This window comes from Truncatella angustata, assembly GCF_020726525.1.
Source record: "Truncatella angustata strain MPI-SDFR-AT-0073 chromosome Unknown BKA67scaffold_8, whole genome shotgun sequence".
Lineage (NCBI taxonomy): Eukaryota > Fungi > Ascomycota > Sordariomycetes > Amphisphaeriales > Sporocadaceae > Truncatella > Truncatella angustata.
In genome coordinates, this window is record NW_025763388.1 from 1,968,490 (window position 1) to 1,991,677 (window position 23,188).

The 23,188-nt window shown below is 49.5% G+C and overlaps 5 protein-coding genes across 5 annotated transcripts; 3 read left to right on the forward strand and 2 right to left on the reverse strand.

Moving 5' to 3' along the window:
* Positions 1 to 348: 348 nt before the first annotated feature.
* Positions 349 to 1,657, forward strand: BKA67DRAFT_539750 (uncharacterized protein; the record flags this gene model as incomplete). The annotated part of the gene is made up of 7 exons (XM_046100687.1): positions 349 to 387; positions 427 to 451; positions 532 to 611; positions 801 to 851; positions 996 to 1,275; positions 1,331 to 1,414; positions 1,467 to 1,657. The coding sequence occupies 7 exons, from the start codon at positions 349 to 351 to the stop codon at positions 1,655 to 1,657; spliced, it is 750 nt and encodes a 249-aa protein (XP_045954434.1).
* Positions 1,658 to 2,979: 1,322 nt separating this feature from the next.
* BKA67DRAFT_638726 (glycosyl hydrolase catalytic core-domain-containing protein) lies at positions 2,980 to 4,293 on the reverse strand (the record flags this gene model as incomplete). The annotated part of the gene is made up of 2 exons (XM_046105718.1): positions 2,980 to 3,639; positions 3,703 to 4,293. 2 exons carry the CDS (start codon positions 4,291 to 4,293, stop codon positions 3,421 to 3,423), a joined length of 810 nt encoding a protein of 269 aa, XP_045954435.1. The 3' UTR covers positions 2,980 to 3,420.
* Positions 4,294 to 9,487: 5,194 nt separating this feature from the next.
* On the reverse strand, positions 9,488 to 10,982 carry BKA67DRAFT_539754 (phosphotyrosyl phosphatase activator; the record flags this gene model as incomplete). The annotated part of the gene is made up of 2 exons (XM_046100688.1): positions 9,488 to 9,901; positions 9,957 to 10,982. The coding sequence occupies 2 exons, from the start codon at positions 10,980 to 10,982 to the stop codon at positions 9,488 to 9,490; spliced, it is 1,440 nt and encodes a 479-aa protein (XP_045954436.1).
* Positions 10,983 to 11,413: 431 nt separating this feature from the next.
* BKA67DRAFT_401053 (uncharacterized protein) lies at positions 11,414 to 14,394 on the forward strand. The gene is made up of 2 exons (XM_046096690.1): positions 11,414 to 14,062; positions 14,119 to 14,394. The coding sequence occupies exons 1-2, from the start codon at positions 11,653 to 11,655 to the stop codon at positions 14,310 to 14,312; spliced, it is 2,604 nt and encodes an 867-aa protein (XP_045954437.1). The 5' UTR covers positions 11,414 to 11,652; the 3' UTR covers positions 14,313 to 14,394.
* Positions 14,395 to 16,411: 2,017 nt separating this feature from the next.
* BKA67DRAFT_539756 (uncharacterized protein) lies at positions 16,412 to 20,989 on the forward strand (the record flags this gene model as incomplete). Its single annotated transcript, XM_046100689.1, has 3 exons — positions 16,412 to 19,894; positions 19,944 to 20,720; positions 20,780 to 20,989. 3 exons carry the CDS (start codon positions 16,412 to 16,414, stop codon positions 20,987 to 20,989), a joined length of 4,470 nt encoding a protein of 1,489 aa, XP_045954438.1.
* Between the last annotated feature and the right edge of the window lie 2,199 nt (positions 20,990 to 23,188).

Sequence of the window (23,188 nt, forward strand, 5' to 3'; positions counted from 1 at the left end):
GCGGAAGAAGGAAATAAGGGGGACCCGACGACGTGAGATTTTGACTCGAATTTCGACTTGAACTTTGACTTTGGTGGATGGCTAATTAGCATTTCCAAAACTTCAGATTTCAGGTATGTTTTCTAATGACCGCCCATCAAGATAAAACCGGCCAAACATTAAATATAGCCTTGTGAATCACGGAAACTGGGGTATGCTACGCCTAGTCTTATGGTAGGTCTGTCTTGGATCGGCGCTAATTAGAGTGCCAGCAAATGCCGTCATCTCGGAGCACGATAGGCTGTGCCTGCCTCTCGCGTCGGGGCCATTGTGCTCGGAAACTCGAAATTAAACACATAAGTGTTGAATATGGCTGGAATGACCCAGCGAACAATATCCGACCCTGAGGTAAACCTATAAGTAGCGATCCTGGCTATCTTCTCATAGCCTTCGCGTAGCCGAACGAACCAACGTAAGCTTATGATTGCTTGTCCTCGAGAACAAGATTGTTGGATATGTAGGCGATTGTTGGCTGCACTCGCTTCTGGACAGGAATGCCAACGTTGGATCCCATCCACAGCGCCAAAGATGCAGGGAAAATAAGGTCTAGCAGGGATAGATGGGCTCTGTTGGTCCGTGCCATAGCGGTCGTTAGCGCCGACTATCACTTATCGCTTCATCCAATTTCCAACCCATGACCAGGCCCCAAACTGGTGAGCTGAGCATGCAGCTGGTATTTCAACCCTGGAAGATCTCACATCTTTCCCGCAATCTCTCATCTTCTCAAAGCCACGAGATCATACTGCAACGATCTATCCAAGAACATCTCACCACTACACCGTGCATCAACACCGACAAAATGGGTGGAGTTCGTAAGTACATTTGGCATCGCATGTGTCCAAATCCCAATCCCACTCCCACCTCGCTTGCTTGTGCTTGCTTGTTGAGCTTTCGCGGCTATCGCTCAACCAGCGAAAGTCTTTTCTTATTCCACTCAATCAGCACTCTCTCATCAGATACATCAGCGACTGACCAAGCGTAACCATCCAGCTCTAGGTGCCCTTGACAACCTCAAGGCCAAGCTTAAGGCTGCTTTCTCGAAGAAGAGCAAGAAGCCCGCCGAGAAACCTGCCACTGAAACCAAGGCCGACGAGACCAAGCCTGCGGAGGCTACAACCACCGCAGCTGCCCCGGCTGCCGCCGCTGCTGCTGCCCCTACCGCGGCTGAAGCTCCCAAGGTTGACACCACATCTGCTGCTGCCAATGATACCACCAAGGCTGAGGCTCCCGCCGCCCGTAAGAAATCCTAATTGACACGGATAGAAGGAAATAAAACTGATCGCACAATTAGCTGCTGCTGCCGAGCCCGCTGCCGAACCCGCTGCCGAACCCGCTGTCGCCCCTGCTGCTACCACGGAGGCCAAGGCCACTGAGCGTATGGTCCCCTCTTAATTCTGACAAGATACAGTTTTGATAACAATTCCCAGCTGCCGCCGGGACCACCGAGACTGCCGCCGCTGTTGCTGCCGCTGACCCTGTTACTGCTGCTGCTCCCGTTGCTGCTGCTGCTGCTCCTGTTGCACCTTCTGCCACAGCCGCTGCTCCTGTCGAAAGCGAGCCTCCTAAGGCTGAGGAGGCTGCTGCTCCGGTTGCTACCCCAGCAGCGCCTGCCGCCTAGTCGCCTGGCTTCTAGCTTCTGGCTTTTGGTTGGACACACCCATAACCTTGCACAGAGTCTTGTCTCTTTGCAATTGATACCCTGAATGTGTTGAAGCGTTGGTTTTGCTTAGGATGCATCAAGTAGGTGAATTCCCAGATAGTTCATGATTTAGAGATACCCAATTCAAGAGACTCTGGTTCTCTTCAAGACCCATTCGTGGAAACCCATATGCTCCGTGTAGACTCGTGCTTTTTGTTGGCCAAATCATGTCAATCCGGCCTTGTTTGGTTCCAGCTAGGCACACCCCAGCGCTTATGGAGTGTGTCAACGTGACACGACCAATGCAGTAACACCCTACGCAAAGCTGCTCTCAAGCTGCGTGAAGAATCCATTGATGGTTTTCAGGTGTGCTTGGCACGCAGGCGGTAAGCTTACCCATGTCCTTCTGTCCGTCGGGTGATTCCAGTTGATGTAAAACATATGTCGCAGCAAGCGAGCTTCTGAGTGTCAATCATCCAAGCTGGCCATAGATGATGCACTGACAAAATCGCCATCTACCAGTATGTGGCCCTGTTGGTGTGCAGGGAAAAGTCGGCGATGCATCGAGAACTGCTGTTCGCTTGAATGCGATAGGTCACCTGGCGCAATTGGAAATGCTCGCATCATCCTGCAGGTTCGACATCGGTTTGTTGTATGACATGATGTTGTTGCTGTGTTTGGGACCAGTCTTGCTGGAGAAAAGTTTTATTCACAACATAGGCAAGAACGGCTATCCGGCACTGTTTGACTACCGGTTTAGATGACGTCACATGTGGTCATTGTCTTATGGTTTCACCATTCCCGGAACCGAATAAGTGCAGCTGTATTATTCGGACTGCTTTTGGCAGAGGTTTACTCTGATAAAAAGTGTCGTCACAGTGTTGTTCACGGCCAGTTTTGCTTTGTAACAAGACTGCACGGATTGAGCCGCGTCCTTAACCATATCTCAGTAATCACCTTTCTATCAATATCACACAGCAAAATTACGGCTATACAGTTGCTGGCTTTGATCTTTTCCTCCGAATATACTTTTAATGCCAGTAAACTGTTTCAACGGCTCCGGATAAAAGCAGCAGGGCCCAGCCGATATGTATAATGGTGCTTAGTGTCCGGCTTTAGCTGGAGAATGTCATTTCTACATCTTCTGAACTTGGCATAATCTTGAACAAGCGATCAATAGATAAGTACAGCCAAGATATCCATTAGGTATTACTTCTTCACATGATTACTCAAGATTCTTGAGCTCGAAGAACTAATTCTTAGGATATAATCCAAATCTATTGTTTGAATAGTTCCATATTAATTCAATCGATTTATAAGGTATATGTATACCACCTGAGATTTGCGTTGACAATTCCCTCTTCGAGTGCAATGATGCTTGGTTTAGTCAGTAAAAGCAAGCAATGTGACTAAGTAAAATGCTGCAAGACACCACATCTAGTTCATAACGCAACCCAGGCTACTTGCAGCTTGAAGCGGATGGCGACTTGCCTTGGCAATAAGAAACTAAGTCTCCTCACGCAATTTTTCCACTCAAGCAAAAGTACTTTTCAATAACTCATCTTGGCGTGCTAAGCGGGCTTGCTTCTCACGAACGTTGGGCGATGGAAGCGCCCCATCCCGCACTGTTCACAGGAACACCGGGCACGAACACTAACAAGATAGTATTGACTTATATTGGGTTATATTAAACATCATACTGACAGTATTCCAAAATAGGTACTCAAGAACTACTTAACAGCTCAGCAGGTGACACCTCCACATGGGGTGCCTCCGTAGGGAGTGTATGTGTACTGGATTCCCATGGGGGAGAGTGTCGGACCGTCGTACATGAGCAGGGACTTGGAAGGGTCCGCGGCACCGAAGTAGGCATAGCGGTAGACACAGCTGTTGTTGTCCAGCCAAGGGATAGCCTGCTTGAGGAAAGCACTCTGCTGATCGATGGAACCATATGCCTCGAACTATCCGGTTGTTAGTGCCTGAGCGCCAACCATGTCACGAAAATGTCAAGAATAACTACTCACCTCAGTAATCCAGACGGTCTTTCCTAGATTGCAGATGGAAGTGACCCAGTTCTTGAAGTCATTGAACTGGGTGTAGTCGTTGTACCAGTGGATAGGGATAAAGTCAATGCCACAATCTTGACATTTGCCCATGAAGTCTGTGATCCAGCCGTACCCATCATTGGACACAGCTGGAGCGCCGATGGAGGCGCGTCCCTTGAAGGGTGTCAGGTACTGCCTGAAAGCATTGGCGGCATCTTGGGTAGAAAGATGGGCCTGGTCCGAACGTTCGGGCTCGTTGAAGCCAAGGATATGGCCCGAGCCCTTGGAGAGCCAGTAGTTCACGTTGTTGGACCATTGGTTGGTGTGGTCGCTCGATGTACCCCAGAGCATGGGGATATACTCGGCGTACGACTGCTTGTTTGACGTCGTGCTGTCCCAGTTGTACTGCCAGTTGACCTGGGATGGCTGTCCCTGGTAGCTGCCGCCGAACTGGGAGATGTTGATGTCGTCGTTGGATGCGAGGCCACGCTTGGGCCAAGCTGCCTGTCCGAGACTGGACAAGAAGGTACTTGTTAGCAAAAGAGTGTTGGTCAACTTTGACAGAGACATGATGGTCAGCGAATCAAGGAATGACTAGTATATAAAAGGTATAGCGAATGAATGTGATGTACTATGTGAATACGAAATGAGGAAATGCTAAATCCGAGTATAAGGAAGGTCAGAGGAACAAAGTCTGCTGTCTCAAATCAAGTCCGCAAGAGGGGCAGATCGACGCAGATTTTATACTCTAGAAGCGAATACACTTCACGTGGTTCATGGCTGTTGCGGAATGGCCATAGGTTCATACCTTGCCCGTATGTGTTCGTCGGATTTCGGTTACAGAATCTAGGTTAGCTACAGCAATTATTAGTGCTTGGCGCCATCTGTATTCGTAACAGCGTTCAGAGCTGTTGAAGGCCCAGGCCGTTTGATTTTGGTCTAAGAGATTAAAGATTATTCGTCTGCGGAAACGCAACGGCCTTGCGGGTATGGTAAAGGTACTGAGAGGGACTGGAAATCATTTGAGAATGAGTAGAATAGGACTAGGCTGATCCTTCACCGTCGCCTATGTATCGCCTGCATGATCCTGCGCCCGAGTGATCTCGCACCACAAACGTCAGTTAGCGATATATCGTGAGGATTCTTATTCAAAGATAACGAAGGAATGGACCTTTGGATTGCACACCAACTGTTTAAATCATACGACTGGTCAACGAATCGTGGATTCCGGAGTTGTGTGCTCATTATCATGACACCCGAAGTCACAAAAAGAAATCCCGCCTCACGGTAGAATTTGCTGCTACTATGGGACTATTGTTTACAGTAGACGTATACCAAAATAGCAGCGAAAGCTTAACTGGATTATGCTTAGATATCAGCAAGGATAAACTTTGAGGTAACGTTCTGTCAAGCTTTGTTAGTCCTGCCTCGTATTTTTATATATAGGATCATTAGTGAGGCCATCGTGATGGAGACGCATCATCTGTTCCAGGCCCCTACCAGGTTAGCCCGGTGACCTCGCTTATCGACCCAGTACATTGTATGGCTCGTTGATTATTTTAAAGCGCAAAATTCAATCTCCTCCAGCAAGGATTGGATGATGGCGAAAACGCTCTTATTGGTTGGTCCAATTGGGACTCGCGAGAAGCGTCCCATAGTTCCGGATCCTGCAATGAATTCTAAAATATAAAGGCATAACCGACGCAGGATTCATTATGCCTGGCGGATAGAGCTCTGACACCCTGGCACTTTTAAGCATTTCAGGTAATTGATCTCCGGGTGCAGGACGCGAAGGATCTAAGTGCTTAGCACATACTTTAGCCAGGGCATGGCTATCCACTCTCTGTATCAGACCAGGTATTCTACAGAACCAATACTACATAGTATGGGATCATGTTCCCATAACTGTATTTGAACCTCGGCCATGCCATTACTTAAGATACAATAATACGGTGTTTGCGGCCGGAACGTGCAATTGCGAGAGATACGAAGTAGTGCTTGGAGTTCACGAGCGCAATTTGCGTTTCTCGAATCTCTTGTGCCCACTCAACTGTGAATCCTATGGCTGCACCGGTAGCCTTGTCATCACATATAATCTGTTGAGTGCTATTGTTAGTTAACAAAAAAAGCTGAAAAGGAAATTTACATCTAAGAGCTGGGTTGTAATTCTGCCAGGTCTGAGCTTTCCAATGTCGAAAAACCCTGAGTTTATTACAATAGTCATAGGAGTTTGGTGATTTTATGTTCAACAAGCGTCTCAGACATATCGAAAACTCATATAAACGTTGTGATATCGTCATATGTGAAGTGGCGTTGGAGGACGGGAAGTTAAATTAGAGACATTTTGCATTCAAGCTGGTAGCGGAGGCTTTCACGAAAATCGCACTAATTTGGATTTAAAGATGGTCTAACTATATTACCCGTCTTATTCCATAGCATACTCCTGAGAGTTTGTCTGAAAGAACTTAAGCATCTTAGTGATTATCGGGTTATTATGTCTTATATCAGTGGAAGCCCATTCGGAATCCGTAGTTGCGCCCGTGAACTTCTGCATGCTTCACTTGGTATTATTGCTTTACAGAACCACCAAGAATAGAGCGGGCAACTGTTGTGGGTAAACCAAGCCAGAATTTCATCATATAGCCCCAAACATAATATTATATATCGTCATTCGTGATAATAATCTCCATTACGGCCGAGCATTATATCATCATCTCAATTAGAATCAACAGAGGCATGTGAACATTTATTGTTGATGGAAAGGCGAAATTACTGGGTGTAAGGGAGTTATAGGGCCATTATACGAGTTGCCTGTGCAGTGATCCCATGTACCTTCGTCGAGTACCTCAAAGATTTTGCACCTTGCGTTATTGTGCACTTGCCTTCTGAATGCAATTTGAGTTAACAAAACTATATACTCTCCCATAACTCCAAGTTTCCAAATTTTCACCACCCCTAGTATTAACCGTAGTCTGGTCGAACGAACACTGATTCTCCAAAGTATTTTAACAACCGGTGACGAAACATCAACTTGAGTTGATTCCTTCCAAGCTGCAATCTCGAAAAGTCTGAAGATACGTAGCCCTGCTTTCTTCAAATCACATAAGTCTCACTGTCGAAGTAAGCACCTGTATTGGACAAATGGTTTTCCCACACAGGCTGAAAATTTTGTGAAGAAGTCAACTAATACAGTTCCATGGCCGCCATTTATGCAAGATGACTTTCAGTAATACAATGCAAATTGCAGCTGACCCGTTCTCGCCATGGGTCCCTTGTGGGGATGTCGACATTGTTAGGGAGCTTGGCCTTGGTAGTATTCAAGACTTCTTGAAAATCAGTGGCTTCAGAAAAGGGAACAACGAAGGTTTGGCCATCGGGCTACGGGTCGTCTCAGCCATTCGGAAGGCTGTAAAGAAGAAGAAGCCGAAGTATATAGCTGAGCAATGGACCAGAAGCATTCCTGCTGGCTGTACCCGCCCCTTCACGATTGTCAAATCTGAGCAGGCTACCAATGGTCAGCGAGCCGTAGCTGAAGCACTTGATGAGAGGGATGCAACTCACATCCGAAAAGTCTTAGGACACCCTGATTCGAACAACCTAAAGGATTACATTGACTCCTGCAAAAACTGAATCCGTGACCATGGGGAATCGTTTGGCGTCGTTCTAACACATGAATTTTCAACGGGACGTCAATAACACGGTAGAGAGCCGTCAACTTGTTCATCCGACAAGGATGATGAAGATGACGACTACGACGACGACGACAACCACAATACCAACCCAGACGGTTTAGAAAGATCTGAAGGAACTGATGAAGGCTTGCAGTATCAGATTCGACGCCGTAGTCTTTCAGCACTTCTTCCGTACCATAATGGGTAGATATCGGGATCGGAGTCCGAAGGGGATTCAGATCCTAGAGTTTCGTATGATCACTAGCCTATTCATAAGCAAGAATCTAAGAAGGCAATCGACAAAAGCTAATCGATACGATCATTCGACGTTCAAAAACGTCGATGTCGGTCAATGCTAGGTAGTGAAAAAGTTTGGGGGTGCGCCAACTCTTTCATCCACTGCTTTCCGGACTGCGGAAGGGCCGGTTAGACACCAAGTCTACATAGTGATTATGGTAAAGGTGTTTGGCTTTGAGTCTCGTACTATACACTTTGAATGTTGGTTAGGACGACCGGGGGATAGGGTTAATTGTACCTACTTCTGTAATTCTAGTGTGTTTGTAGATGATTATCCTACAAAAGTTGAATCCAATCCTTTATCTTGCCTTCCTTTCATACGCAGCACCTTACCATCATCCCTTCTCAAAACCAAGCAACTTGATCGTGATTCCCCTCGCTTTGTTTTCTAAGACCATTTTCAGCGACCACCGTTTGAGGTTTCCTTGAGGAATCGCCATACAAAGTGGCCGCAGTCCTCCGTTTGGAGGGAGGCATCGATCAAGGTCGAAATGACCTTCCTTAAGACAACAGAGCAACACGTAAACAACGGGGCCAAGTCGATCATACAAGGATTCCGCGACGGGGATATGCAACATGCTCTAGCTGAAGGCTCCTCGCCGTCATGGAAGTTCTGTAGGTGGCCAGCGTGAAGGCGGGCGCTCGTATGCTGGCTCCAATGGCCGTTATCACGGCAGGGGTGTTGCTGCCAATGAGGGCTAGAACTCGTATGATGGCAGCCATGAAGGTGGAGACGATGGGCCTGCAAGAAGGTACGGACATACGGAGGAAGAGTACAAGAACGTCGGCGATGGCGACTCTTCCGACGAGGAAGGCAGTGAAAAAGGTGGCTGTGGTGGTGGAGTAGATGACCATGAGGACAGCGGCGGATATGATGAGGACTGCGGAGATGACGACTACGACGACTATGATGACTATAGTGGTGAAGATGACGACTACTATGACTGAGCTTGAGCCATGGAACCTGTGATTGAAGAGAAATAAGCTAATCTGGGAGGCATGGCCCGTATAAGTCTGACAGGTCTGGTTACTGTAGGCTAGAGAACACCAGCATCACAAATGAAGTGGAACTCCCGTGAATAAATACAATGCTGGCACTCTTCCCGAAGTGACGATCATTTGTTAATGAGTCCGTGAAGGTCTAAGCGCCATCCCAATTTCGTCCCAATCAGGAAAATACATACACCCGCCACGACTCCCGCCATGGCACACAACTCTAACGACTTCCAAACTCCAGCACACAAACCCAGGATGGCTAGCACCACAGAATCCACAGTCTCTACTCTGGAAATGTCGGTATTCTCTGTATCATGGTCACATAAGCCTACAACAGCGGACTAATGCCGAAAAGTCGAGGGGAAATAGGCACTTGGTGTATGAGATAGGAAGAGATAGGAAGCAGGTGTACTGAAGTTGAAGATAAATACGAATAGAACATGGATGTCGGCGGATAGAAAATAGAGGCTTCCACAAATTTAGCACGTGCCGGCAATGTTCGCAACACAGTGGCTACTGCCAATCAGTTTACTATTTGCTATAAGTCCTCATGCTTCTCGTAGTCTCTAGCCGACCTTCAGCTAACAAAGGTGTGGAGATGAGCACTATCAACATTGGTTCGGATTTGCCTGCAGTGCGCGGACGTGGAGATCGTCGTCTTGCCATCACGGATAAGCTAATTATGTACCCGTTTCATTGTCAGACACGAGTCGAGAGTCCTTGGGAGGGCCCTAAGCTCTTCGAGAGGCGTATGCGTTGCATCTCGTCTGTTTTCTGCATCACCAGTAAAACCTGATGTCTCAGTCTTTTGCCCATGGCGCCTTGGTGACGGTGATATGTGCATCTGTTGATCCAGCCTGCGGCACAGTTGGTCTTGCTGGGGGCTGAACACCGGTCGGCGCCCTTGTGGTCGCACCTGGAGGCGTCGGCTGCGTTGGATATGCCCGCGCTGTAGGTTGGCCTGCGGCCCATGGCGCTTGCATTGGTGGTGGCATGTTTCCAGGTTTCGCCCAAGGAGCCGCTGTGCCAGGTCCTGGAGCAGGGCTGTTGGACTTCAGAGCAGCGGCTGCAATAGGTTGGTTCACCATATGAACTGACTGGTGAGGCTCCTTGGCATTAGGGTCTCGCTCCCATGAGATGAGGGATCCAAAAGGGAGGTGTTGTACAACTGGGAATTTCGATAGTACCTCGCCGTTGAACATTTTGAGCATTCCCTATTTTGTCAGTTAGCAGTGCCTCGAAGGGCATAGTAAGAAAATCAAGACGTACCGAGTTGATCTTACCCCAACCCAATTTGACTTGAGAGAGAGAATGTAGGACGGAGCTGTGTTCTCCAAAAAGACCTGTCTTTACGTCATATATGAAGCCGACAGCAGAGAAGTACATGTTGGTTTCTCTGTAGTCTTGGACCTTCTCAGCCTTGGATACGGAATCTAGTCTTGGAGCTCCAAAACGTGAGCCCTCTACTGGCATCTCCTCGGAATCAGTAATTGGCCGCGTGAGTTGTGCTGAGCCGTATATGTAAGGCTGGAATGAATGATCATCGAGACCCCACACTCCATGAGACCCGGCGGGCTCCAGAGTGTAGGTGAGGATGAGCTTTCGTACAACTCTGAGATATGGCTCGATGGCGCCAAGAACAATATTTCGTTCAATATCGCCGTTGGGCTGACCATCCTTAAATGCCCCAAGCTTCCACAGGCTAATGAGGAAAGCAAGAAAACTGAGCTCGTGGCCAGTGCCGTAATCCAGTCTCTGGGCGCTCCCAAAGGCACCTAAAAGATATGCTTTGAGCTCATCCTCCGCTGTGGCACCGCCCCCATTTTGGGAAGACGGAAATTTCAACACGGACTCCGGCAGGTTTTCTTCCAAAAGATGTGATATTCTTTCCTCGAGGAGGCTGTACCATTTGCGGAAGCTCACGTTTCCAAACCTTCTGGGGCCCTTGTCTGGAGGTGCTTCGTCAATGTACGACTCCACTTTTGACAAGATGTGCTGTATCTTCTTTACAGATTCTGCTGGTTGGGTTGCGAGTTTTGAGCCAAGCTCGAATGTGTATGTTCTTTCCTTTCCATCCTCTGCATTGACCTTCCTGGGACACAAAGCCCTGTTCAGCTGTAAGACGAATATGCCAATGTCTCTGTAGGCTGTGGACACGAGGAACCTAGACACATCTGGGCCCTCATTGATCTCCTTGGTTGGGGCGATGAAGGTATGGGAGACATTTGGGTCCAGAGTTGCCAGTGTCGCGAAGGGAGAGGCTGCATTAAAGGTTGGGATGGGAGGCGGCTCCATGATGAAGTTTGTCAGCGTGCTGGTCCAGCAGCTGCCCCAAGTTCTGAATCGAAGCTTTGAACTGGGTTCCTGAGCAAATATCCTCGATTTGATACGATACGTCTAAAAACGTGACTTCTCCGTATAGTATTCATGTACAATGAAGTTATTTGACTTTCATGTTAGGGAACTGCAGATTATCAGCTCTACAAAGGCTACGGCGACGATACTGTACATTCTGCCCCACGTTTTGTCCCTCCCCCACCATCCCGCACGGACGCAGACGCGAGAAACGATGTCATTTCGGTGTTTACATAACTACTGTAGTTACCTAACCTTAGTACGGAGCACTGTAGTAGTGGTTCCAGTGGCTTGGTCCCAGTGGGTTGGTTGCCTGGCCGCCTGAAGTTTGTTGTTAGATCAGCTGTAGTTTTGAGCATAAGCAACCTCATAAGCGGATAGGTCTCGCTTACATGCTTCTGCCTCTGGGTCGAGAAATACGGTATGTAGCTCTCGACTGGACAACGAACCAATCTCAGTGCGTGTTCCTCGGAACAATTACTACTCTCTCGATGCGTAAAAACCACTCTTTTCGCCGATATGCGATTACAGACCAAGGGTAGCCCTGCTTGCTCCTGGCCTTCTCAGAATTCGACCCCTCCGTCTTCAACACCTTACATAGTATCTCGCCATGCCACCGACGACGAGAAGGGGGGCCAGGAATCCCCTGCCACCGACGACGACGATGACCGAGCCCCAACGGCTTCGGGGCAGCGCGAAATGGGTCGAACAAGATCTACACGAGCACCACGACGAAACGTCTTCTAGCTCCGAATCCGATGACGAAGGCATTCCCGCTGTCTCTCCTCGCAAGCAGCAGGTGCGACCGCATCCTACACTGTCCATCAGGCAATCACCTACGAAGCGCCGTCTCGAGGCAGACACTGGTCAACTCGGATCAGCCAAGAGACGTAAGATAAATGCGCCGGGGAGATCAGGAGACGGCTTACGACCCCCACCTCGACGCAGCAATGGTTACCCGACCTCTGATCTCGCACGAAACAATGCAGCCCTTCCAGCGAATAGCGCATCTTCCAACGGTGCGAGTAGTGTTCGCACTACTACTGAAGATGACGACTTCGAAGTTGTTGATCCCGCCATGTTAGCCATGGTGAACAGCTCGTGCGGCATTACAAGACGCACCGACTCGCCTGACAGGCAACTACAAACAGAAGCCCAAGATGCCTACGACCAGCACTCGGATGTTTCTGCTATTGACCTGAACGATCAAGAAGATCCTATCAAGCCGCAGCATCTTGACGAGTCCGACCCAGAGGATACTGATCTCAGTGTTCAGCCTAATCGAAATGGACTCGTCGCGACGGAGGAAACTCTGGAACAAGGCATTCAGAGACATCAATCAGGTCAATGGAAAGAAAACGTCCTGTTCTCGCACAACCATCATCAGTTGAAGGATCTTTATGACTTCCCAGATTCACCCGAGAACGCTTCCTCGAGCCATAAACCACAAGTTTCGAAACCTCAGGCCTCACCTTGGATGGACGAACAGAAGAAGCGACGGCAAAAACTCACGTCAAAACTTGTTCCTTCGCCGCACAAGGATCAAAGATTAGAAACGCCACCTGGGGCTGGCCATATTCAATCCCCGACATCAATACCTGCGAGACCAATTGCAGAAATGCGAGTAGTAGTAGACTCGGAAGACCAACTACCTCCTGTGGCTACTCTTCGGCTTGTTCAGCCTTTGCTTGAGGATGTTCCAGAAAAAATCCAGAGTCGAACCGACACCGTTTCAATGGATGGCAAGGCCAATGCTGCAGAGACGATTGCTGGTCATGCCATGCACACTGAAGGTGTTGGGAAATCTGAGAGTGAGGTGGCAACCACGGATGAGCAAGGAGATGATTATGACGCAGAAGAAGGGGGTCAACAGCTGCAACCCATTTGCGACGACGAAGAAATGGATGAATCTAGCGGCCTCGACGAAGGAAATGATGAATCTGACAGCCTCGACGCGCGCTTCCTCAGGGATGTTCGTAAATTCAAGAACTCAATGCACCCCAGAACTCAAGATGGCCAGGATAGCGGGATTAGCGACGGCGAAGACGGCTTTGCCTTCTTTGATCTACCGATCAGCACCTGTGCTGTAACCATTGGTTTACCCTCAGGAACACTGTCTAAGGCTAAGACCTTGATGAAAAGGTTGGGTTGGTCTGCGCTGACCAAGAACTGGGAGACACGTCTCACAGAAAATTGTGCGCAAACTGTCCCAGGAAAGCATCTAGCTAGGTGCCTATTGAGGATGGAACGACTCCTGTTGATGACGCCCCCATCTCCACAGATTGCTGCGCAGAACCGTTTCCTGAGCCAACACGATGGTTTGCTAAAGCACTATTTGCGTACAACCGGTGAAGCTATTGATTATATACTCTCGGAGAGATTGTCTTTCACACGACACAATTCTACGAATGGAGACCACGATGCGCGTCAAGAAATGGCGAAGGACCTTGTGCGGTTAGTTATACCACTAACAATTCGTGTGCTCGGAAAGTCGTGGTCACTAGGTGGGGACACGCCTAATGCGAGCTTTACGGTGTCTACGGTACATATCATCTGCAGGCAGATTGGATGGCTCGAGAAGCTCTACGAGCCTCTCATGGTCGAGCTCGGTCCGCTGAATATAGCGTCTCCAAAGGCAGAAGTCAGGGCACGTGAAGCTCTCAGACCGATATTAACCAACCTGTGCAAACTCCGCAACGAAGCACCCAGAAAACTGAAGGAGGAAGATGACAATCAGAAGCAGGCTGAAAGGATCCGCCAATTTCAACTACGTACGCAGGAAGAGATCAAAATCGAGCGAGAACGTGAAAGTGAAGAGAGGATCAAAGCTATCAAGGACCATAACCGCAAGGTCGCTCAAGCTATCCGAGGGAGGTCATCACTTTCCCAAGTGGCGCCTGTCGAAGTCAATTGGAGAGAAGAAGAAGAACTATCGCTCTGTGAATATCTACAACGCGCCTATGACCATAACCCCCCTGTATTGCCGAGAATCCAGAACATTTGCTTTAAACTAGGTCACGGTGAGCAGGAGATCAAGCACAAGTCGCGGGCTCTATTGATGGTAATGCTTTCTGAGGCGTACCCTGCCAAGAGCAGAGGTCATATACGATCCATGGTGGAGGACTTGATGCGACAGTGGCCATAAAAATGGCAGCTGGAGAGAATGCGGGATATGAGGCCTACATTACTGATTGCTTGTTGGTAATACTTGGCAAGTTTGCGTTGCGTTTGGCGTTGTTCAATTATAGATACCCCTTTTCGCTAGGTTAGTTGATTTGAAGATGCCCAAAGAACCGCGGCCTTTTATTTTATCATGTGCCAACGTTTGTTAACGGGGCACATTGTTCACTGCCTACGCTGGCTACGTTTGACAAGATCGCAACAAGACAGGAGACTCGCCAGTAAATATCTCGGGCCACTCCTTCGGCTCGATCTTACTTACACATGAGGCTGATTAGTCTATCAGGTTTCAAGCCGCTGTCTTTGGGCAGCGGTTTGTACTTACGTAGTGCTTGCTGGCACTTGCGGCCCGCCAGCGCACCATGGATGGTAGCTAAGTTAAAACCATCACCTGCATGAGATGAGATGGCGGGCTGGTGGGTACTAAATGTGGACCCAGGTCCCTTAGAAGCTCGAGCTTTTCCCCACATTGAGCCCAAAAGTTATTTAGATTTTTCTTTTGTCTTCGCATAACCGGATTTGCCTGTGTGCTGTAGGACTTGAGACAATTGTACCTTGAAGGGGCCTGGTACACCAGTAAGAACAATCGACAAAGATGAGAGGAGAATTAACTAAGGAAGAAACAAAGAGAGCGTTGATGTGAAATCGGGTCAGAGTTGGTTGAGGCGGCTTGTCTGTCACGCAAACAATGGAGGGGCAGCCCAAAGCAGTTGCTTGTGACCTGGTTATGTAGCTAGGTTAGGTTAGTTTGATGCTGGTTGGCGTTGGCGGTGAGGCGCGAAGAACTGCTGCTCCAATTGCTATTGCTGCGTAGTACATTCAGTAGTGCTGTAGTACACGTCTCTGTCTGATACGACGCGCGACCTACTCGGATGATTTGAGTCTTCTTTCATGTTCGCCCATCGGCACCCGTCTGCCATGCCATGACGATTGCCAGGTTCTTAAGGTTTGAGGTTTTTGGGTTTCCATGTGCAATAACAGCGCTATTATAAGTTGAACACCTTGATGGGAAAACAAGCCTTGGATCTTCGACGGTGCCGAAAGCCTCACCCCGGACTTGACACGTCCTTCGAAACGGCGTTGCATAAACGACGACAGGCAAGGCCAAGCATGGCATTAAAGCTCAGAGCCCAGAGCTTTGATGCTCAAGCTTGAACTGTCAAATGAATCGATTCTCAATGCGGACGCTGTCCAATAGCCGGACTCGCATGCTGCATGTGATTGGCTCAACCCCCAAGCGACCCAAGCACATAGCAGTGGGGATCCCTTGTGCCACGGAGGAGTCCCCTCTAGGAGCCCCCTGTAGGTTTATTGGACCCTTGTTATTGAAGTTGAGTTGTCGATCTCGTCTGTTCTAACTTTTACATTCGTCCTGACTCCTGCCAGGGGAGCGAGGACGCCCGGAGACCAGCCCACTTGAAACATTTTCCGTAGTCTTGGTCCGAGTTTCTTATTTCTTGCAAGGTTGGGCGACAAGTAATCCGTACACACATACTTACATACATACATACCTTACCTTACCTACTTTGCCCTTGATCGTGACGTCTCGTTGCGGAACACGACTTCAGTATTGTATTTCTATTCGGCGAATCCGTACTCCAGAAAGCTCCGTCAAAAGCTGTTCCGATTTGGACTTGGGGACAGGGTTACAAGCTTGACCCGACAGGAGGAGCTACCAAACCCCCTTCCCTCGACAGACAAATAGCTTTTCTAGTCAGGGTCACACCTGAGCTAAGCGCTGATTGGGACCAGAGAGCAACATTGAGCCAAGAAAATAGGAGTTCGACTGGTCAGTTCCAACGTTGACTTCTTCCCAATTGACCATCCCACCCTCCATTGTGACGTGTCGAAGGCGCCCAGCACCGACTTTCTCCAGACCCGAGATATTGCAGCCTCCAGGAAAACACAAAGCAACAAGGCCTTGGGCTGTCTCGGGCATCACTGTGCTGTTTCTGGCACTTTCACCAACTGTCCATGTCCCATGTCCATAGCATACTACAACACGAATTCGAGTTCGAAATCCAATACCCTCGAGCTTTATGTATACTATACCATCGATGCTAATGCATGAACAACTCCAGGGACCTCAGCGAACCCCTTTCTAGTGTATACCGACGTTTCTTCACTGCTTCGGCCTTCACGATAAGAACAGCAAACAACGAGACAACAAAACGAAGCATTTGTACACCATGTCTGAATCCGAGGGTTTCGATATTGTAAATCGCGAAGAGTCAATTCTTTCCGGCGAGGAGACGACAGCCACTGGGGCATCTGCTTCTCCCGAAGCCAGCCCCAAGAAGAGCGCCCCGAATGGCTCCAAACCTCCCAGCGTTGCTGCTTCCCCAAAGGCAAAAGTAGGAGCCTCCTCAACGACGACTGGCGTCCGCCGTCCGGCTGCCCCCGGTACAATCGCATCCAAGACCACCACACCGGGCTCGGCGGCCAAGCCTGCGAGCGGTCTCAAGCAGCCCCCCACTCGCCCGCCCGCCGGCACTGTCAAGAGACCTGCCGCACCTGGAACTACCGCTCCCAGTACCGCTACCCACAAATCGCGCCCCTCGATATCGGATAGTGAGAAGAGCACCGTCTCTATGAGTGGCACCGCTCGCCGCCACTCTGTTCTTCCTGGTGCCAGCTCCTCACCCGCTGCGAGAACTACCAGACCTACTAGCACGATCGCAGCTTCGACCACAGCTGCCGCAAGAAAACCTGTGGCCACTACTGGTCCTACTGCTTCGCCTCGTGCCAGCACCAGCACGAGACCCACGACTTCGAGCACAACCCCGGCTAGCCGACCTACGGCGAGCCGCTTATCAACTGCTTCATCTATCGGTGCTAAGTCTGCCATCTCGAAACCTGCTGCTACGACTACGAGAACCCCTGGGCATGCAGCTCGACCATCTACCTCTTCCTCGTCAGCTGCAGCAGCCGCTGTGGAGGAGCTCAAATCACAGCTAGCTGAGAAGGAGTCCGAGATCGAAGCCCTCAAATCGCAAGTCGCATCTTCGGCAGAAAAGGTCACCGAGCTGGAAGAGAAGATCAAGACAGGGGCTGATGGTTCTGGGGGCGGTGACGATGCCGCCAACAAGGTCCACGAAGAACTATTTGAGAATCTGAAGTCTACACACGCCTCGGAGAAGGAGTCTCTGGATGCTGAGATAGCACAAGCTTTGGAGAAGTTGAAGATCGCTGAGGAACAACTCGACTCTCACAAGACTCAGCTCTTTGAAGCCACCAGTGCCCAAGAAGGAAAGGAAAGCCAGCTTGCAGATCTACAGAGCACGCTGGTGACGCTTCAGGCCGAGAAAGATGCAAACGCACAAGGCCGCGAGGCTGCCCTCTCGCAGCTGGCCGAGGATCATGCCTTGGAGGTTGCAAAGGTTCAAGAGTCGCTGGAAGAACAGCACGCCGCTGCAGTCGAGGCTTTAAAGCTTTCTCATGCAGATGAGCTCAACAACCGCAAGTCTGCCACTGGGGACCATGAACAGGCCCTCTCAAACCTCAAGATTGCCAACGAGGAACTGAAAAAGGAGGTTAACGAATTGACTGCTGCGACTGCGAGCGAGAGTGAAGCGACACATTCCAAGCTTACTGCATTGGAAGCTGAGCTGTCAGAGCTAAGGGCCGCCGCTGAACAAGACAAGGCAGCATTGGCTGCTTCGCAAGCAGAGGCTGAGGAGTTGAAGACAAAGCTCGCTGAAGCCACTGAGCTATTGGAGACTACCAAGGCCGAGTTGGACTCGGTCCGCACTGAGTTTACCGCCATGAAGGAGGATATGAGCAGGTCGACAGCTGACTCCGAGTCTCAAGCCAAACTAGCTGAGGATTTTGAAAAGTTCAAAGCTGACCACAAAGCCGCCGTTGAAAGACATGAAAATCAACTCAAAACCATCTCACAAGACTACGAAGACGAGATTGAAAAGCTTCAAGGCGAGGCGCATTTCAAGCGCAAGTTTCAGGAGCTCGAGACGAAGCATGGCGAGTTAGAGGAGGAGCATACCAAGTTGACAAGCTCCCACGAGTCTGCAGTCAAGGAGCATGAGGAAGCTCTTCAGGCCACCAAGGAAGCGCACGCTGCTGCCCTCGCTGCACTTTCTGCCAAGGAAGAGGAGCACACCAACTCCTTGCAAGATCTGAAGGTCAGCCATGCCGCCGAGTTGGAACAGGCCCAAAGTGGTGCTTCGACCGATAAAGAAGCTCACCAAAAAGTCTTGGGAGATCTACAGGCCACTCATGCTGCTGCGCTGGAGCAGGCCAAGGCAACTGCTGAGGCCGAGCTGGAAATCCTACGGCAAGAGATAGAGTTGCTTAAAGCTACTCATGCCGCTGCGCTGGAACAGGCACAAAAGCAACTCGAAGAGTTGGAGGGGAAGCATGCAGAAGAGATAGCGAACTATCAGAAGAAGACCCAAGAACTTGGTGTTCTCACAGAGACTTTGCAAAAGGAAGCTGAACAAACGGTCTCTGAAGTCACGGCTCTCAAGGAACATCACCAGAAAGAGCTTGAGGAACTCAACGCCAGTCATGCTGCTGAGTTGGGCGATCTGCAAAAAGAGGTTGAAAGACTCGGCGCCGATCAAGCCGCCGCTGGTGAGCAGGCACAATCCGGACTTCTGGCGCTCAAGGAGTCCCACCAGAATGAATTGGAGGAGCTTAATACCAAACACGCCGCTGCATTGGAGGAAGCCCTGAATGGCGCATCGACCAATAAAGAGGCTCATTCCAAGGAGCTTGAGGAGTTGAAAGCTAGCCATGCCGCTGCACTCGAGGAAGCTCTGAGTGGCGCGTCAAACAACAAAGAGGCTCACTCCAAGGAGCTTGAGGAGCTGAAAGCTAGCCATGCCGCTGCACTCGAGGAAGCTCTAAGCGGCGCATCAACCGACAAAGACGCCCACTTGAAAGAACTCGAGTCGTTGAAGGCTAGCCATGCTACTGCGCTAGAGCAGGCTCAAGGTGGCGCATCAGCGGACCGAGAGGCTCATCAGAAAGAAGTAGATGATTTGAAGACAAGCTATGCCGCTGCCACCGAAGCTCTGAATGCCAAGGAACAAGATCACCAGAAAGCCCTTGATGCACTTCAAGCAAGTTTTGCGATGGACCTGGAGGCAGCCAAGAGCGGTGCCTCTACAGATAAAGAAGTCCACTTGGCAGAATTGTCAGAGCTCAAAGCTAGCCATGCCAAAGCTGTTGAAATCATGAAAGAGGAAAGTCACGGCTCTCTAACAAAGGAGCTCGATGATCTGAAAGCAGCCTACACTGAGCAGATCAACAAGCTTACCCAGGACTCAGATTCTCGCATCGAAGAGTTAAAGAGTAGTCATAAGTCAGAGTTGGAGAGTAAGATATCTACTGAGACTGCCCACGCTGAACAGCTGGCTGCTCTGCATGAGGCTTTAGAAAGGGCTCAAGAAGACATTGTTACTGCCAACCAAAGTCACTCTGCTGCGCTCGAAGCTTTCAAGAAGCAAAGCGACGACGCTCACTCGGTCGAGGTTGAGAAGCTCATTACCATGCAGTCCGAAGCCCTGGACGCTGCACGACAGGAAGCTTCTGGTTCGCACCTGGACGCTATCGTTGCACTTGAGGCGAAGCAACTTCAAGCTGTCGAAGATCTTACACGTGAACACGAAAGCAAGCTTGCTGCTGCCGCGGCTAATCTGGCCAAGCATCAGGTAGGGTCCTTCTCCATGTTTTTTTCTTGTTTCACACTAACACTTCTAGTCTGCTTCTTCCGAACACGAGACAGCTTTAATTTCTGCCAAAGAGGCCTTGGCAAAGGCACAAGCCGAAGCCGAAGATCTACATGGCAAGCTATCTCAGGCCACAGCTGCTAACGCTGAATTGACCAAGTTACAAGAGGAATCCGACGAGCTTAGACAGCAACTTGCAGAAGCCAAAATGAACAACGTTGAGTTAGAGGCCGCGCTTGACGCTGCCAAGAATAAGAGACCCGACACTTCTGTGGCTGATGCTCTCAAGAAAGAGTTGGACGAAGTCAAAAAGCAGTTCCTTGCGGATATTGACGGACTCAAGGCCGAGAAGCAGCAATTGCTTGAAGAAAAGAAACTGGCGGTTTTGGATTATGAGGATCTTGCCAAGCAGCATGCTGCAGACCTGAAAAAAATTGCAGAAAACTCAGATGAAAGTGCCAAGGAGGTTGCTGGGCTTCAGAAAGAGTTGCAGGAGAGACAGGCAAAGTTCGAAAAGATCGAGGAAGAACTTGCTAGCATCAAGCAAGACAACAATATTTCCAGGAAGGAATTTGAGGCTCACAAGGACGAGACCGCTGCCAAGGTACAAAGATACGAGGCTGACTACAATGACATGTACGAGAGCATGACTACTATGGTCATGGAAGAACAAAAGAAGCGGGATGCTCTGGAGAAGAGCTTGAGAGATGCCGAGGAGGAGGTTAGGGAGGCTGCGAAGATCAGGTCCCATTTTGATGAGTTGCAGGCGCAGCTCAAGGTCAAAGATGCCGAAATTGCCGAAGCCAAGGTCCGTATTCTCAAAATGCCGGCGCCTGTATACAGCAGAGTGGTCTAACAATCTCATAGGCAAATGCAGCAACGCCCGCCAAGAGAGGTGGTTTGGCGTCTAGTAGATTCGCTGATGCCAATGGTGACGATAGTGGCCCTGACAATTCAACGGCATCTTCCGAGGCGGAAGGTGAGGATCCATACTCCGTTGCTGTAGCCTCGGTGCGCGCCAACCACCCCCTGACCCGCAGGCCTACACTCTTACTGCACAAACAAACCCGTGATTGATTCTCTCCACCCATCACAGCTTTGCGCAATACACTTTCCTCACTGCCCTCGGCCTACGAAGTCAATCGCTAACATTCATTTCTCAACAGTTGGAACAAGCTAGCGCAACCATCCAGCAATTACAGAGGATGGACGTTGAGCTGTCGGAGAGAAACAGAGGGTATGTTGCAACCTCATGTCCTTTGAAGCCTTACCGCATGACTAACAAATCATTGCAGCATGATCCAATCCATGACTTCTTCCTTATCACATCAATTCTCGCCTGCTTAGACTTGCTTGTCTGACATTTTTGCCAATATACCCATTTCGCTTCTCTCATGCATGCCAGCAGCGCTTGATGTCTGCTAGGCGATATTTCTCTTATTAATAATACCCACTTTTCGGAGATGCGATGGTTGTGTCGGCTTTTGTGCCTTGCGTGCGTGTGCTTGTTCCAGTCGTGGATTATGTACATATTTTCTTCCTGTTGATGTTGCCTTTGACCTTGAGAACGGAAGCCTTCCCGGCTAGAAGCTTTGGGTTCTCCTGTGTAGAGATGTTGCCCGTTTGCAATGAAGCAGGACAAGATGCTCTAAATGGCTGTTGGGACTGCTGGAGTATGGGTCAGCCTGGTGCAGTGATGCCCGAAATACTCGCCTCTAACGAACTGTCTTTGAACATTGATCATGAGTTGGGACTGATATTTGGTAAATAATTGAGAAGACGTCCGAAGAAGGACAAGAAAGTGTCTTGTGTTTGTCAAAACTATTTTCCCTAGTGTGCGGATACGGACATAAGTGTGCGATACCCACCATTCTTTAACCTGAGTGACAGTCTTTTCCGCGAAACATGGCGTCAAGATTTTTTTCGTTTTTGGATTTGTGCCAGATCACACGAATGTCTGCTCGTTATTGTTAGGTCTCTATGCATAAGCCTATTGTGTTGCAAACATTGCGCCCTGAACTATCAAGTCTGGAAGACGGTCAAGTGGCGACCAGGTTCTTGAGCCCGTAGAAAATATGGTGATTTCCAGTTCTCTTTTTCTGCGGTCATCATTCTTTCTCTCTACATGCCCGTCAGTAGAACTGACACGCGCCCCACTTTTGAAACCTGCTTTGTGACCTGACGGTGATACCTCAAGGTCCTATCTGCGATGGTCACCCGGCCGGGACCATCTAAATGAAACCGATGTTGGCAACTGGCCTCTGATCCGTTACTCCTTCCTCATCTTCACGCGAGGCAGTCTTAGCATCTTTGAACAGCCAATTGCGTCCTCTTGCCGTCCGTAGAACTGGCCTTCTCAGACTTTGATAACATGGTGCCCGTCCTGTTTGGAACCGGCACCTATGAACATATGTTCGCTGGTGACAGCCGATATGATACAGCTCTTTTACACAACGCGAAAAGAAAGCCTTGGTTCTCGCCATAATAATGGGTGGGGATCTCTGCCGTTACGTGTTCTCGTCTTGGCCAGTCAACAACTCCACGACAACTTAGAGGATCTGGGTTTGGAGCCGGATGCCTGATTATCAGGCTAGGAGGGTTTCAAGTTATTCAATAATACCACCATGATGGAAAGCGCAAACAGAGACACAAGAGGAGCCCTGGGAGCCACAATGGCACAAGCAGTCCAACAGATGAGCATGTTCAATCAGCATACCTTCAACTGACATCTTGCACCATGACGCTATAGCCTCTGATAAGGCGGATGTGATGTCTCGGGGCCTCATACGTTGTCTGTATGCTGTGCGCTGCACTTGGTCGGCGATATCATATCGCCAGTGGAGCCGGCATCCGGCTCAATCAGCTTCAAGATTTAGGACGAAGTACTTGATGTATATGACATCTTTACACCATGTATACCCTGTGACATCTCCGTCACATGATGGGAGGCTGGCCTGCGTACAGATCGTAGAGCTCCAATGAGAATTATAAAAAAAAAAACCAGGGCATTATGTGTTCGCCATGCATAGAGTCTACGACTTAGAGGATATGGGTTTCGGGGCGTGCTTCTCTACTCGTGGTTTCATTTTCGAGAATACGCCTTCGAAGCATTAAGGGAGTTGGTATTGGATACAGATCTCGATAATCGACGCGGATCTTCACGAAGTCCGGACCGAGAGGAAGCAGAGCCGCTCAACATTTGTTGCTCGAATGGCACCAGCAAAGGACCATCCGGAGGGGAATCTTGGGGCTTGGAAAGCCCCATGAGAGGTCATG

Bases quoted from the DNA above. Each gene is read 5' to 3' on its own strand.
- BKA67DRAFT_401053 (XM_046096690.1), top strand. From the start codon at position 11,653: ATGCCACCGACGACGAGAAGGGGGGCCAGGAATCCCCTGCCACCGACG. The intron at 14,063-14,118 runs GTGAGCAGGAGA...ATGCTTTCTGAG, and splicing joins TTGCTTTAAACTAGGTCACG to GCGTACCCTGCCAAGAGCAG.